We start from the raw sequence: 16,936 nt of genomic DNA, 5'->3' as shown, positions 1-16,936 counted from the left end.
GCGACTTTAGAGACAGACGTGTTGAGGTGCCACTAACCATTGGGAGCACTCGTTTGAGGCGTAAAGGCTCGAAAGTGCGCTGACGTGACTCGTTCAGATTCGGGTGCATTTACAAATTATATAAGCACACATTTGGCCTACGTGAAATGGCGGTCACGACATTATGCGGTAACTCGCAGAACACGCGTTACTATCAGACTTCAAAAAGAAGTGGGAGCGTGCCTGCTGCCGAAGTACGCGCTGTGGCTGCAGACATGTAGTTTGTAACGCAACCACGTCTCAAACTCGATCGCTTCATCGACGTTCTGAAAATTAAACCTCGAATGCTTCATGTCATCGCCACTTCCGCTGGATGTTCATGTCTGTTAACGTTGGCAAGACACAATCAGCGCCAGAAAAACAGGGAGCGCGACAGTATAAGGCAACGTGTCTCACTCTTTCCCTTCTCGCCTTGTCTCCATACGCCAGCACACACACAAACACGCACGAGTTTTTATTAGCACGTACGCGGTGTTATGGGGCGTATTTCGGAGGCTAATGTCGGTAGATTCCTGCCGCCAGCGCGCGGTGGAGGCGTCCGCGGGAAAAGCGCATGCGGTGGTGGAGGCGGTGGCTGCGCCTCGAGGTAGCGTGCCCGCCCCATTCGCTTATATCACGAAGGGAAGAAGGGAGCGCAGGCCACCAGCCGCGGGTCGGTCCGTTGATTGAGCGCATTTCCATGATAATCGGCCGACATTACCCGCGCCGGGTGACATCGTGTCCTCTGATTTATAATCCCCTCGTCGACAGAGCGCCCTTCCCCCACCGAGTCAGGATCCGCGTGGAGGCGCTGCGGAGACCTCCACGAAACTGCGCTTACATTGCATGCACATTGGTGTTCCTTATATGAGACCTGCAGGATCCAAACCAAGACTGGGAGAGGACGACGCCCAAGACGAAGAATAGGAGGAAGAAAAGGAGGAAATTTGGAGGAGTGTACTTTCAAGATAAATATAACTTTAGGTCATATTTCTGGGCTCATCACCTGTATTTAAAGGAGTGCCGTGCCACTACAGACCTTTCGATGGCTTGAAAGGGGCAACAAGACAATGCCTCCAGCGCAAAATTTAATACTGTATTATTAGGCTTACAAGAGTGCACTTTTCGCTAGCTCGTGCAAGTATAGCCTGCGGGCACTAACGATCCTGTATAGATAAGCTTACCGGGACCACTGTTTTCCTCATAAATGCTTGCTACATTAACGCGCACAAAACATACGCAGAAAGAAGCTGCAGGGCACTCTCTGTTTAACTAAGCAAGAGCGTGGGCAGTCGAGCAAAACCGCAGACGACCGAGCTTTGTTGACTTTACTGCCAAAATGACCCTGCGAATAGACATCTCAAGCGGCCACTTTCTTCCTTCTGTGGCCTACAAAGGCTTAATAATTCGATGTCAATATAAAGTACACACTCATTTGGCTTTATTTTTCTCAGTTTCTTTCGGTGGTGTATGAAAGGGTCGTACTCTCAATCGCCAGTCAGGACCTTCAAATTGGGAAACACATGGAGTCTGTTTACACTCATTGGCGTACAAAGAAAAGCGGCACCCTTTATATATATATATATATATATATATATATATATATATATATATATATATGATAATACTGCAGAAGTGAGTATAGGTCGCGAACAGTGCTTATCGCGAACGAAGACCCAGAAAGAGAGACTTTTGCAAACCCAACAAAAGAAAGATTGTAACTGTGGGGGTAAGGAGGGGGGGGGAGCATAAAGCGAGGAGACAGGCAGCCGATATGCTGGCCTAAACGAGCGCGTGCGGCATATCAGGGGTTTCGCGGGGACGGGTCATGGCACCCCGACGTTAAATGCAGAAACAGGTGTGCCGCGCACAAATCAACACACTAAGAGAGAGCGTGTATTGCGTGCGCGTACGTGCCAGCTTTTCTAAGGTTGCAGTGTATGTGTTCACGGCTGCCGTTCCCGAAAAGCAAAACCTCAGTCACGTGAAATACGGCACATCGGTAGCTCCATGAAAACGCTGACGCGCAATCTCGGCTCCCATTGTCCCCAAAGGGATTCCCCTGGCCTTTTGGTCCGCATTGAAGTCAGGGGGAGAAACGGTGGACGAACCTCATTCATTCTCGGGCCGGGAAGGGCTCATTTGCAAGAGAATAGCCAGGAGGGGTTCTACCTGTCAGGCACAGGCACGAAAACGGGCTCTGACTCCGAGGCCCGTTGCGACCGCGACGGCTCACTTGGCACGGATCCGCGAGTATAGTTTACACCATGCTCAAAGGCAGGGTCGCCCTCGCTCGCGCACGCACGATTACTAAATTATTCATAGAAGATACAGTCTCGCTCCCCGACACTAAGATGCAGCGGCAGCGATGTGTCCCCTTCACACAGTGTACAAAAAAAGGCCTCGTGGCTAAATTTCTCATTACACGCGGGCACAAGAGCTATACGCAACTCATTATTTAGCTGCTGAATGACGAGCACTCTCTTGAACCGCGAACGTCGATATTTGCGCCGGCGTGGCTCCAACTGTTTTAGGATCCATGATGCCGCGTAAGACTGTGTAACAGTGCATGGTCTTCTCCAATAATCGAAAAAGGCAGAACATACAGGAGAATATATATATATATATATATATATATATATATATATATATATATATATATATATATATATATATATATATATATATATATATATATATATATATATATATATATATATATATATATATATATATATATATATATTATTTAAAGACATCCACGGAAGAAAGTGCAGGCAGAGTCCTTCAGCAATCCTTCTGAAGACGTCCGCAGAAAACAACAGCAAAAGATCTGAAAACATTCGCTGGTGTGTTTCACTGCCTACTCACCCTGATTCAAGAGCTATCTCGATGCTGTTCCTGCAGCATGCATACGCAGGCCCACTAGTCAAACACTCTATATGACTGTTTGATCGGCGGTACTTCTGAGCATGCATATCTGTCACTTCAAATGCATTTTTACGCATGAGTGCGAATTACAGCTTATTGATTTGCCTAGTAGCAGCGTGGGCGCTGTGAAAGGAGAAAGAGTTTCGAAATAGGAACTATATGCTCAGGCGCTTCCCGGGCCTTTCTTCCTCTGCGTCGAAATGCTAGCCTCCCCTTTTGTTACACACGGCTTCATGTCCACAATTATTTATTTAATAAAGAAAAATAAATAAAAAGCCGGAATATAGAAACTAATGAAAAAAAAAATCAAGCAGAAAACACTGGTTTACTATCCAGTCAACGAGGTTCGTGGCTTCACACGCTAGCGAAGAAACACACAGCAGTTGCCCCCGCCGGGCTTTTTCTCGAGCCATTCTGCAGACGTGCCTTCTTTGCCCTGGGGGACTGCACAGACACAAGCAGGGCTCTCCTTCGCGCCGCAGGGATCGCGAGTCTCCCGGCGTATCGCAACGACCGGGCCGCGCGTTTCCGCGCGGACGTGTGCGCTGCAGCGGTGCCAGCGCCAGGGTTCATCTTGCGGAACGCGCAGAACCTGGTCCGTCTATCGGAAATCCCGGGGCCTCGTCGTTCCGCAGTCGCGCACCCGCGGTGGCCAGCCGGCGGCGCGTGAAGAGAGCAAGCGGGCGCCGCTGGCGGGCCTTCGATTGGCGTCCAAGGTGCGTGTCGAGCCCCGCGCGATCGGCGGCGCCCCGCTGCCAACGTGACGGTGCGTGACCCGCGGCCCAAGGTGCTAGACACAGCCAGCGGTGCAGTGAGCCGACGAGGCCACGCGAAGGTAGTCTTCCAGAGCCTGACTCCGAACGCGCGGCCGCCCATGATGGCCCCTGGCTCCGGCGCGCGGGCTGGCGCTTGCGCGGCAGTCGACCGCCGACCAGGGAGCACACCGCGTCAGTCCGGCACAGCTCGAGGGAAAAGGCACTTGGAGACTCGTGACGCTATACTGCGGGGGAAGAGACGACGCCTAGACGCGTTGCACCCGGCGGAGCATCGGGACTCCTCGAAAGCATGGTGTCCTGGACCGAAGCCATCGGTGTACGGCAGGCTCTCCTGGTAATAGACGCGACATGTGCGCTTGTACGGAAGAAACGTCGGCTACAGAGAATTCCTTCGTTGATGGCTCAAACGTCTTGTGCCCTTGTTCCGCCAAGGTGAAGAGGCCAAGGGGATCGAGGAATTCGGGACTGCCTCAAGACTCGTCCCAAGTGAGCCGCCACTGCTGTAGTCATTACTGCCTACACGTATTGATATTGATACACATCTTCAATATGAAAGCACCGGACATCCAGCTATGTTTTCGCACGAGGAAATATCTCGACATGTGTTCTCAAATGTGACAGTGCTGTCCAGCGAGAGGGACCCAGGCTTGTATATATGCACAACATCAGATGTTCTGCCTTTTTCGACGAGCCATGAAACCAGCCTACGCTGCCATCAGTTCTCCAGGATCAATAACGACAGCAGGAGGACACCACCGTGTGCACTTCCAAAATTCAAATCTGCCGCAAGAAGAATTCATGCAAGCTGCTACTCCATGATGTTCAGTTGACGTGTACAGATTAGGGACATCTACGTCCGCAATCATCACCATGTATACATTTTCTTCTGGATTACGGAGAACATGTCCGGAACAGTCGACGTGGTGAAGGACTGTGAGTGTTGTGCGCCGAATTTATAGGCTCATAAAAATCAGCAGTTGCTATGGCCAAGCACGGATCAAACTCTGTTTGCACTGGATACAATTTTACATGGTGAGATTCCTCCTTCTTACAAAGCGGAGTGAACGGGAAGAGCGCAAGTGCGAATTTTTTTTTCTTGCACCACATCAGCAAACGAAAATTCGCACGTGTTCTTCCAGAATGCGAAATCGATGATAAATACGTTTAACGCAGATTACACCACGTAATTAAACCAAACTTTCGCCAACGGATATGTAAAATCTATCAAACGCCAGGCTGTTGGTTCCGTTATCATTAATATAGCACGGACACGTGGATGATGTATCTTTTTTCAACAAGAACTTCCTGTCGCCCTCTTTCTCTTGCTTGGGAAGGTGGTCAAATATATTGAGCTCCCCTGAGTCACCCGACACCTCCCTTTCCATCCATATGCTCTGAAATATCAGCGACAACGGCACTTCTATATACGCGAGGGTGTGGAAAGTCGCTTAGCATCAATATGCCCTGCATCTTTGCACACTGTGCAAAGCCTCTGAGCAGACTTCCAGCCAGCAAACTTCCGTGACGTAACCTTTCAAATTAGGATGAACCATATGCACTTATATGTTACGAATGCCGAGTTGGCAAAAGGACGAAATAAAACTTACTTAAGAGCTTCGTGGACGCGTTTGATTGCTACAAATTGGCCGCTGGGCAACGTGATGTATACCTTCTATACCGTTGCACAAACATGTGCACTGCGATGGCTGATATTTCCACACTTGCACGGAACGGGAAGTATCGGATGACCCGGAGGCATTGAATGGCCAAAAAGCACGCGGTCCCAGCGTGCAGTGCAGAAACCTGCGGCGGCCCACCCAGCCTAGGAGGCCTGCGCCGTCTCTACGCGGACACGAGCATTCCCGGCGTCACGGGGAAACGGGACAGAAAAAGAGAGGAACCGAGGATTGCGGCAAAAGAGACCACGCGGGGCGCGCTATAGCGGTGCCTTCAAACCCTCGTCCGCGACGTGCGCAAGAACAGAAGTGCGCTTGAGACGGCGCGCGCGCGCTGACGCGGCTTGCACAAGCAGCGGCCAGCTGCGCGGGAATCAAAAACAGCGTCGCGCGATGGTCATAAATCAAGCGGCCGCCGCCGGAGTGCGCGCGGCCGCTGCTCGGGCACGTAAAGATGGACGCCGCGCGGCAGCGAGGCAACCGGGCGCAGCCACTGCCTAAATATACGCAGCGTGCGCGACCACGAGAGACGCCAAAAGGTGCTGCCGCGGGCGCCCCTCTCGAAGGCTGCTGGAGAGCACGCGGGGCGGTTCTTTATCGGGCTCAATTTCGGGGCCTACGCCCAGGGCGGCCGACGGCTGTTCAGATTCATCACGCATGTTCCGCTGGCAGCGCTGGCGGCTCAATTTGTCGCCTGCTCGGTCGCTGGTGGCAGGCGCCTTCTCGCCCCGCCTGTTCTCCTCTGGGCTCCCCGGCACCGAACAAGCGCATCCTAAACGTCATCACCCGCACCGTCTCCCCCGGGCAGCCCTGGCACTTATCAAACCCTATATACTATTCAGGCTTCAGTGTATAAGCTCAGCATCCGACAAATGCCCAGTACACAGACTTGAGGTCTCGCAGAAGGGTCTGGGCTGCTAAGCCAGATCCAGGGATGATTGAGAAAGAAGCGACTCTGTATAGAAATTGTGGTGGTTGTTACAAGGCTTCACTGAACGCTTCTGCGAGTTTTCTTCCGCAGCATCCTGGGCGTCGCCCAGTGGTAGCGCAGCCCTACAATCCAAAAGATGTTCCACCGGCGTCGACTTTAACGGGACGCCTTAGCTGCCTGACGTTGCCTTAGCTGCTCAGATCGGAAGGACCTATAAGGACAATGTTTGGAAAGCTCTCTGCGCTTTGATTCTGAGCGCGTCATGGTGCGATTCATTGGTGATAAAAATGATGGAGTTGAACTACCGCCTTTCTATGCCTCTTTTTTTTTCCGTTTGTCCGTCCACATAGCGACTTGTACGTGATTTGGTAATGAGAATGTTGCAGACTTGTATTGGGAGCAACAAATTTCACTGTAGAAAAATGGTGCTTAACGAAAAAAATTTAGCTTCATCAAGTTCACAAATTGTCTGCTATAACGGGAATGCTATCATACTAAATTCTGTGGTTCAGGAAGAGCTGATGCTCACACGGTGCTTACATAAAAACAAGAAAGTTTAAATCTGGGATGCTTAACAAAATTCTGCGACCTTGAATACAATCAGGGTTTTCTTCGCGTTTGAAATCACGATTATTCAAGCTTACTCGCTAATCTTTGTGAAAGGTCAGTCTGTCACTGAATCAGAATAAGCCTATAGCTAATGGTCTGCCTTTTAAACTTGGACATAATAAGCGGTCAGGAATGTACATGCGTTTCATTTAGGTCATGAAACAGCCGCCTACGTCTTGGTGCTCTCATGGCCGTTTCGTTAACTTGGTGCTACCCGCACACTGCTTCGCATAATATCGATTCCCACAGGGCGTGAGATCTGCCGGATTTTTTTACTCTTTGATCCGTCAGCCATTTTTGGTATCATTTTTCGGTTACGCCGGCAGATTTTTGCGTAATGTGGCATATAATGCTTAAGCACTAAAGTTTTCCTGAAAACGCTACGCTTTGGCAGGGCCGACATTTGGGCTGGATGATGCATGGTGTTTATTTTTGATTGAAGCACTGCATCCAGAGCACGATACACAATGAGGGGAGCAGGCAACGGTATATTGCCTTCTTTCTTTCCGTATGTTGCCTTGTTCGAGCGCTTACAATCAAAGACGAGCTATGCTTTGCTGATACTCAATACTTCTTACCTGTTTCAACAAGAAGGGCTAATTTTTTATGAGGAACCAGCTGTTTAATATTACTTGTTTTGCAAAACAATAAGAGTGTCTTTTTTTTACAGAGTTGTTGAGAGTCGAAGAACAAGAGAAGAATAGAATTCATTGATAGGAAAGACAGAGAGGTCGACCTGAGCTAGTGTGCTCTAGCCTGCTACTCTGCACTGGGGAAGAGGGAAGGCGAGTGAAAGTACTGGGATGGATGATGATGATGATAAGAGAAGTTGTGAGTGCTTATGCACATGGGACAGTTGTCTTGCTAGAGCCGCTCCTCGAGCTCGGTGTCTTGCAGAAACTTCAACAATACTTTTGTTGCACGCATTGAAATTGCAGTGTCAGGCCATGGGCCGAGGATAGCTTCCTCCGACAGTGGTTGCCTGCCAACGCTGGCTAGGAAACTTCCTAACGTCCTTCGCTCCAAGTATACAAACGAAGTAATTCCAACGCAACACCTGGATTTACATAACCATTCGTACGCAAGAACAGTATGTCAGGAGCATGTCAATCGTTGTACCGAACGATGTAATAACCGAGGCATTTGCCGTAGACAAACGCGGTTCGCGCAGGTGAAGAGCGTCGTGAAAAATGTGCCCTGGACCGTTTAGTAAAGAAACGCGATAAACACTGTCGAGTGATCCGAATCATCAAAAAAGTTTACGTTTCCACCCTTCATGCATGCAGTGTGAACATAACACGCAGTAAAAGAGGCGTATTCTCCATTGACCGCCCTTCACGTATACGCTTGCATCCGGAGCACGATAACGTCTTTCGCGTCTAATCTGATCAACGGTGCAATCTGATCAATCCTCGGGCGCCCTTGCCGGTCCAGAGGTGTCGTTGCGGAGTCGCCACGGGTGTCGCGGTTGTGTCGAAATGTGTCGCAGCGTCTCTCACCGCAGCAGCGAGATTTGCGCGGGCCTTGTGAAAGAGTGAAGGATCGCCGTTTAATTACCGCGCGCACGCAGCTCGTCCATCAAGGCTCGCGTACGCACCATGCGAAACGAAAAAAAAAAACACAAAAAAGCTCCACAGCAGCAAGAGCGTTTGCTTTTCGCCTCGCATCACCCGCGTGAACAAAGGAGCCTCCCGCAAGTCTGTCGCCGCAATTTTAGCCACGGCATCTCGCGCATTCGGAGAACGGGGTTAACAACCATACGGCGCGCCCGCGCCCGCACTAAGCGAACAACGTCGTGATTTTGACGTGCACCGGGATTTGAAAAAAAAATTAATTGGGTGCGACGTGTTCACCTAAAGACAGGCATTCCGTGAGGCGCACGTTTGGCAGACGATAAGCTGAGTGATTCTCCGCTGGAGGAAGCTTTAAGTTCCGGGTTTTGCATTTGGCGGCGTCCGCATCCCGTTGTCGCGGTTTTGTTGCTTATAAGGAATGGATGAACGGAGGATAGACCGTGGCCTTAGGAACTGTCTCATGTGTCGGCGGACATCTAAACTGTCTCGCGGCCGAGAAAAATGAGAAAGAGAAGTAAAGAAAATAGTGATCGAATGCACTAGTTAAGAGCAAGGAAAATGGCTATCAAAAGCAGTGCACCGCAAGGCAATGAGCGCCCTTCAACGCTTCCTTGAGGACACGGTGGCATAGGTGATCGATATTGACTGCACTCACCGTGTATATACTCAAAAGCGTCTCATTCGTGCGTCTGTGTAATACCTACATGGTCTACCTCTGATGCCTGCAAAATTGCAACTTTTCGTGAAAAACTTACACACTTTTGTCGCTACATTTTCTTGTGCTTCATATATAATATTTATAACTTTCACCAAGATAAAAGGAGCCGCCGTTGCCAGCATACGGTGACAGACTCCGATACTTATTTTCGTCAAAAAAAAAAAAAGGATGCAGTCATCAAAATACATATATATAGATGACTTGCTCACACGTGATCGTAGCCGCATGCTGATGCACCTGCATTGCATGGTGAGTAGCTGTGTCCGTGACGTCACATGAAAGCCATCCATAGAGAAGGATTACGTTGAAATGAAAAGAATAAGCAGATGCGAACCGAGAAACCATGACATATTAATATGTACAAGCCGCTATATACGTGCCCGGAGGCGCTTGCGTGCCGCTTGGGTACGTCAAAAGGAAAATGCCTCGAGCAAGAAATTCACAAAATAGCGAGAACATAAAATATAATAATATTTGGGGTTTTACGTGCCAAAACCACTTTCTGATTATGAGGCACGCCGTAGTGGAGGACTCCGGAAATTTTTACCACCTGGGGTTCTTTAACGTGCACCTAAATCTAAGCACACGGGTGTTTTCGCATTTCGCCCCCATCGAAATGCGGCCGCCGTGGCCGGGATTCGATCCCGCGACCTCGTGCTCAGCAGCCCAACACCATAGTCACTGAGCAACCACGGCGGGTAAACATAAAATATAATTTTCGCCGCTTTGTGCATCGTGCTGTGTTGTCCATTGTTCTCTATCTAGAGGGAAAAAATTCTGAGGTATAATTAATTAAGGCGAAACTTTGTTAGTAGGCTGCGTTGCTGTCTTTAGCTCTCCTTAACGCCAAGCGACGATCGGCTTCAAAGGCAAGTGCCTGTTGAAGATGGTTAGCCGCATGACAGCTCCGAGCTGTCTTCAAGGAGCCGGAACAGCGCTGTTGCTTTTTTATATTTTTTATTTTATTTTATTTTACTTTTTTGTCAGCAGCAAACCGCGACGAGCAACACGCCTCCACTGGGGCCTTTCAGCTACAGTCGGCACGCCGCTTTCTCAGAAGCGACCTATACAGTTTTGTTAACTTCACAAACCAAAGCAGCTTCATGAAAAAAAGAAGAAAGAACTGTTTTATAATGTAACATACGGGGATCAGTGTTATTAATAAATATTAAAACAGACATACACGTTCTCTTCTAAGTTATAAAAAAATACTGAAATATCTTACGTTCATTTATGTCCCCAACTGTATGTAGGTAGATTATGTCTCCTGAAAAAAGAATCAATTATTTGATTTCATCTTTAGCGGTATTCAGAGCAATATATCAAACACTATACGATCGATACAGCTGGGCGGCAATGTGGTGACGTGGATAGTTCGGATGTGAGTAGCGTTAATTAATCAATAATAATGACTATTTAGGAACACCAACGTATTATAGAAACCGAATTTGCTACTTTGTGCGCAGAATATTGAACTTTTTTTGGAACTCGCCGAGCAGACTTTCGAAGGCGCATACACTGGCCAGAGCTGCTCGCAAGAACGTCTTGCACCGCAATTTGGTGAAAACTGTGAGAAAGTGCGTTCAAAACGTCATGCCATAAAATGATGCCCCAGACGCCGCTCTCTCTTTCAATAGCGGAAGGAGGCCGACGATGTCTTCGTTGAGCAAGCCGCACATGATAGACGGGTATTTTGTATATAACGTATATGCTCGTGACGTATTAGGAGCTTTTAGTTCAAGATTCTAAACTTCAGTGTTGCCTTCTATATTTTGTGCATTTGCCGGACGCGTGACTACAATAAACCTGTGTTTCTCGCGTGTATAGTGCTTAGCTGCATTTATATATACATATATATTTCTAGCTATATTTTTTGGCACGCGGGCAGGTGTACTAATGGAGGCTTGTTCGCAGGTTATATGGACCATCCCCGAAACTCCATCAACGTTCACGCCGATTCCATGCAGGGCGATGACACTGGTGAGAACCAGTGAAACACTGGGTTTTATTATCCCAACAAACGCGGCGCATGCGTGAACGGTGCGTTGGGCACGCGGGCTTTGGCTGTACTAACCTGCGGACAGGCGTCGACACGCTCTCTTACTCTCTTCCATCCTATGCTCGGTCATACATGCTGCTCAAACTTACCGCTGTCTCTCTATCCGCTGAATTCCAATCTTTCATGCCTAAAGAAACCTCAAATATCCTTCGCCTTCCTGTGGATGAAGGGCCTTTCTATGGAGCTTTCCATCTTTGTTCTCTTGACGTTCTTGCGTTTCCTTCCGACGGATTTCCATGTGCAAGTGACGCGGAAGCAACTATTTATTTCCGTTTGTCTGCGCGTCTGTCGTATCAGTATATTTTATACAATGCACATATGTACTTTATTTGTTTCATTTCAAGCTATTTCTTCCCTTCTGCTCTCATTGCATCAGTGCATCATGCCTGAAATATGTAGAAAGAAAACTGCGTATAGCACCACATTACAGAGTACATTTGAAGACCAGCAAACACTGGCTCATGCGGAGCTAACCAGTGATTTCGAGTGTGTGGAAGTGTTGCTGAAGGTTTGGATACCGAAACGGCTGCGGTAAGCGGCACGGAAATTGTATACGCGAAGTGGCGACCAACACTACATGTAACGTTGGCATATCGTATAGGCATTGCAGTTTGCTATGCGAAACCGAGACTAACTATCATTATAGTCCAAATATTGAAAGATTAACGCCAACGCGTGGCTTTCACCATGAGATGAAGTTGATCTCGTTATCTATAAATAGACGGGCGATGAACGCGAATCACAACCACGCACGAGGCCGAGCAGGTCATATAGCTGCAGAGTGCGCATAAAACGGAGCGCGGCGAGTTTCGAGGTATAGAACGCAGGCGCGCATGCGGATCGCGAGCGAACGGGAAGCGTGCGACGACAGTTCCCACGGTGAACGTTAACGCTGATTTACAGCCTGCGGAAGCGAGGAACAATCTACGTTTTACGGCGTGTAAACGGCGATGTGCTGGACACAGAAGAGCCGATGGCGGCGGAGAAAGCAAGAGGCGCTGCCAACCTCCACGCCTGGCTGACTTCGATTGTAAATCTGGTCTACGTGAATGTCTTTAAATCCATTCCTGTGAGCCGGCAGCAATGCACCTTGGTTTATAGCTCGAAACCTTTGCGGCAGTATCAGGGAGTCTATAGCGAAACTTTCCCCCCTTTTATTTATTTATTTATTTATTTATTTATTTATTTATTTATTTATTTATTTATTTATTTATTTATTTATTGTTATCGATCTCCACCAAAAAGCCCTATAACAGTGCGGGTAATGTACGTTAGCCGTTTTGATCATTAATGGTCATATACTGTAACTCCGAGAAGTGTCTATTACGATCTGATCAAAAACTACAAAACGCCCTCGTTGCCTGGGCCGAAAGGGTCGCTCCTCGTGAGGGGCCATCCTAGGACTCGGGCCTGCCAGATCATAACTGAGCAGAATCTCAATAAAGTTTTTACCACCACCATAACGATCTGAATCCTGCTCGTAAGCACTTGACGCATAACTGCCTCTCATGACGCGCCTGTGAAACTTGAGGGAGAGAAGGCGGTTTCCGTCACCCATAGTTTCAGGTACAAGGCATGTGTATAGATTACTATCGCGCTCATAGTGATACGAGTCGTACCAGAGACTTATTGTTATAAACTTTATGGAAGGGTACCAGATCTCTCACAAATTTGTGTTTCAAATTTACCTGGTACGATTCTAGCGAGATGCCTTATACAACGATAAAAGGGCAAGCCGAGCTGAAATTAAACGGAAACGAAAAAAAAGAAAAGAAGAAAAGAAGTAGGAAGCGATACCCGACACGTCTTCGTGCCTTCAGGGCTGGCTAGTATATGTGCTACATATTGCTTAGCTGCTGAGTACTGAGCGAAATCCGACCGAACTTCAATGGAATGACGTGCAAGAGCACTTCATACGTTCCTTTATTTTTCGTTCACGTTTTATTACGGGCTGATAATATACATCTTGAACATTGTCTTGCGTCAGCGTCACTTTATCCGCCACTACAGTGAAGTTTTGAACAGAAACGGGCTTAAGACAGCCAGCTAAGGAAGTTGCTTGTATACTCAAGCTGTAAGGGTCGGCTCGGTAATGGCAGAGCAGCTCTCTGTGAGCAAGTGAGGAAAGACAGAAGCCCCGGAGTGATCTGTTGCGACAGGCGTTTTCTTATCTGCAGGCTCATTTCCGCTCGCTCGAAACAGAATGCACACGCGTTCGTATACGCACACCGCTTACCCAGCGTCATGTCGCACAAGGAAGAGCTGAACGACCATCCCTATATTGCTTAACTCTATTCATCGAGAAGGCACAGCGAACGTTTCCTTCTCGAGTCGGCCTTTGCGCGTGACACCTCGCCGCAAGGACCTACGCGATTAAAAAAAAAGAAAGGGAAAGAAAGAAAGAATATAGGAGTCTCGTGAACCCTTTCGGCTTTTCAGTCACAGTCACTGTAGTTCGCAGTCACTGTAGCCATTCCTGAGGAGTGTGCTTGCGAACGTTCGCGACCACTTCCCTCTTTTACATAACTTAGAACCTTCGAATCTTTCCCTTCCCTTTTCACTTCCCCCAGTGTAGGGTAGCCAACCGGTCTCAGTCCTGATTAACCTCCCTGCCTTTCATTTATTTTCTCTCTCTCGAAGCGTAATTCATCGTCGTTTGATACCGTTCTCGACAAGCCGGTAAGAGCGACTGAGACAATTAATAGCTTGAGAAAAAAAAAAGAAATATTCAGAAAGACTGGTCCTAAGAATTTTCAAACTGTTTCAAGGTGCGTGAGGGGCGGCCAAGTGTTCCTATATAAAAGCCATAAATGCTCGCAGTAGCTGCCTCTGAGCCGGCATGTCATCTGCAAAACTGTGCCGCGTCAGCGATGCAAACGCAACGAGACCTCGTTGCGTTCGCAACGTGGAAATTGATGCGCGTTGTTAATAACGCGCCCGAGAATAACACACTTTGTCACCGGTTCACACTCTTAAATCTCTTTCTTTTTATAGCTCACGTCCCAGTTCAATCAATCAGTCACTCAGTGAAGAAGGTTAATTATTTGCCAACGACGATGCTGCCAACATCAAGACGAAAAGTGGTCAAATGCAGCATGAGAGAGAAAGAGACGAACAGGGAAAGGCAGGGAGGTTAGCCATGTTGAATGTGGCCCGTCGGCTGCCCAGCACTTTGGGAAAGGGAAAGGGCAAAGATTGATCAGAAAGAAGAAAGCTAAAAGAATGGTAAGAAGAAATTTAATTTCCCAAACATAAAAGGCAGGTTGCTGGAGAGCCTGTAGCTTACAGTATGTATCAACGTGAACCAGTTATTTCCACCTATACTTGTGGTAGACGAACTTGACCATTGAAATTACTCTCTTAACAATCAGGAACCTACATAACACGACTGGTCCACGATGTTACGCGAGCGTGTATAGGACGTGCATGAATTTTATGTGCTACACAACAACAGCAACAGCGATAACGACAAAAGAAGTAGCACAAGGAAAAGAAGAAAGGAAGAAAGCAAAATGTACATAATTATGGTCGGTGCTTGAGAAACCGCAGGCTGAGTACATACGAAGTATTCGGGGTTTAGTCCGAGCAGGAGAGAGTCAGTTCAGTTAAAGTATACATTACATACTGACGTTCACGTTATTATTATTATTATTATTATTATTATTATTATTATTATTATTATTATTATTATTATTATTATTATTATTATTATTATTATTATTATTATTATTATTATTATTATTATTATTATTATTATTATTATTATTATTAAACTCATGCGTTACCAAACGACATGAGATACGCAGCAGCAGAAACTTCATCTTCACACGTCCTGAGGGCTCGCCTGCCATCGAGTGTGTCCGTCTGGTCTTCGAAAAAGGCAAGGAAATGTCTGGGACGAGACACGTGCGGAGTCGAATCTATAAATTTGCGGGATCTATTGATGAGTCACCAAAGTAAAACAGGCACTCAGGAAGACGCGGCAATCATGAGAAGTGTATGAAGAATTGGCTAATTATTTGAAAACGTTGACTCGAAATAAATACGTTGGTAAGGGAATCCCCATGTGTCCCACCTTCTTTATATGCGCGCTGTCTATGAAATGGCACGCATAGAAAATGGTTAAGAAAGCTCATATTCAACCTCTTGCGCTCCATAGATGACCTGAACGCGTTGGATTCGCCGAACGATCAAAAGACAATTAATCCCTTCTTTCTTTCTTTCCGTAATATATATTTTTTTAAACGTGAACTGCAAAAGTGAGCTTGGGCCTCTGACAGTGTCGGTCGTATGCTATAGTATAATCTAAGAGTATTTGCTTTTGCCTAAAAATAGGAAACAACTGACGCTGTAGTTCCGGCGTATATAATGTTTTGTGACGGTACTCACGAGCTCTTCATCAATTTTAGGGCGAGCTGTATATAGGGCGAGCGCGCAGCTACGCCGACAGCGGGTGGCGCTTCCTTTTCGTTTACACCCATTTGCCCTTGAGCAAATAAATGCGCAATCGCCGCCGCTTTGGCGCGCGCTGTGGAGCCTCCCCCCCCCCCCCCCCCCCCCCTTGATTCCGACCGCGCTGTCCCGCCTCTCAGCGAAATCATCAGCGCGCTGCCTCGTGCCGCGGCGCCTTCCCGCGGGGGAACCGCCGCCCTAAGAATCGTCGAGATGAATTATCAGCGCGACGTAGTCGGGCAGCACTTGTTTAATGACATTTTAACGTCCTCTCCGGCCGTCAGGCAGTGCGGGCGAAGAAGGGGGCTACAACACAAGTCGAGCGGTCCCGGCGATGATGTCTCGAGTCGTTGCCGGGACGCGACCGGGAGCAGAGATACGTTCCGGACGGCATCGCTGCTTGCCATCTCGGAGCAATCGTCGAAGACTATCTTAAGAAGCACGGTGAGCGGGCCTCAGCGAAGCTGCTCGCTCACGCTCTGTACACCTGGGGAAATATGGAACAAGAGCGCGTGCACACGCGAACGCAACACGGGACCCCGTTTTTCACTACAGGGTTACCGCTGCTGCTCGCGTCTCTCGGCACATGCGCGTACGGTTGGCTTAGCACCACTCCAATGAATGCTCGCTCCTGTGTGGGCTTATAGCCAGCGATGTGGCGAGTTCTTATGCGGATGGAATAAAGTATAGTGAGCTCGGAGAAACGGCCCGAATGGCGGAGCTACCATATGACGCTTACGCTTGAAGCTTAATCGACGTAATATTTACGAACGACAGACGATCTGCACCCGATGAACGTCCCATGTATAATATATATGAACGTTTTCGAAAATAATTATGCCGATGAAGCACCCGCTCAGTGATTAATCTTTTGATATAGTCTTTGCTTAGCGAAAAGAGGTACGAGGTTGCTTGGTCGAATGTTATGTATATACGAGCGAGTGCTCCTGTTTCATGTATTCTCCTGTTATGTGCTCTCATTTGCGTAGGCCGCTGCAGCGACTGAAACCACTACCCGGAAACATTACATACCGCAAATCAGTATCTGTCATCGTCGCTCGTGCTCAGTCACTGATAAAGGTCTATGTAAAACATGTGCTAGCTGCCGTCCTCAGGGCAAAATCAGGACGTTTAGCCACCTATACACCAACAATATGCACGCTATATGATCGTAAAGCGCGGAAAGCTTTGC

General features: G+C 47.9%; 1 protein-coding gene across 6 annotated transcripts in view; it reads left to right on the top strand.

The window, feature by feature from the left end:
• The window catches only part of sv (paired box protein shaven), a 244,571-nt gene that overhangs the window by 113,596 nt on the left and 114,039 nt on the right, over nucleotides 1-16,936 (top strand). For 4 of the 6 annotated variants that reach the window (XM_075687984.1, XM_075688006.1, XM_075687977.1 and 1 more), the window contains one exon: nucleotides 11,148-11,213. The exons of the other annotated variants lie outside the window; for them this stretch is intronic. In XM_075687984.1, coding sequence (XP_075544099.1) covers nucleotides 11,148-11,213 — 66 coding nt within the window. The remainder of the gene's footprint in view (nucleotides 1-11,147; nucleotides 11,214-16,936) is intronic. 6 annotated transcript variants of the gene reach the window in all.

This window comes from Dermacentor variabilis, chromosome 1, assembly GCF_050947875.1.
Source record: "Dermacentor variabilis isolate Ectoservices chromosome 1, ASM5094787v1, whole genome shotgun sequence".
Classification (NCBI taxonomy): Eukaryota; Metazoa; Arthropoda; class Arachnida; order Ixodida; family Ixodidae; genus Dermacentor; species Dermacentor variabilis.
This window is presented reverse-complemented; position numbering and strand designations above follow the sequence as displayed.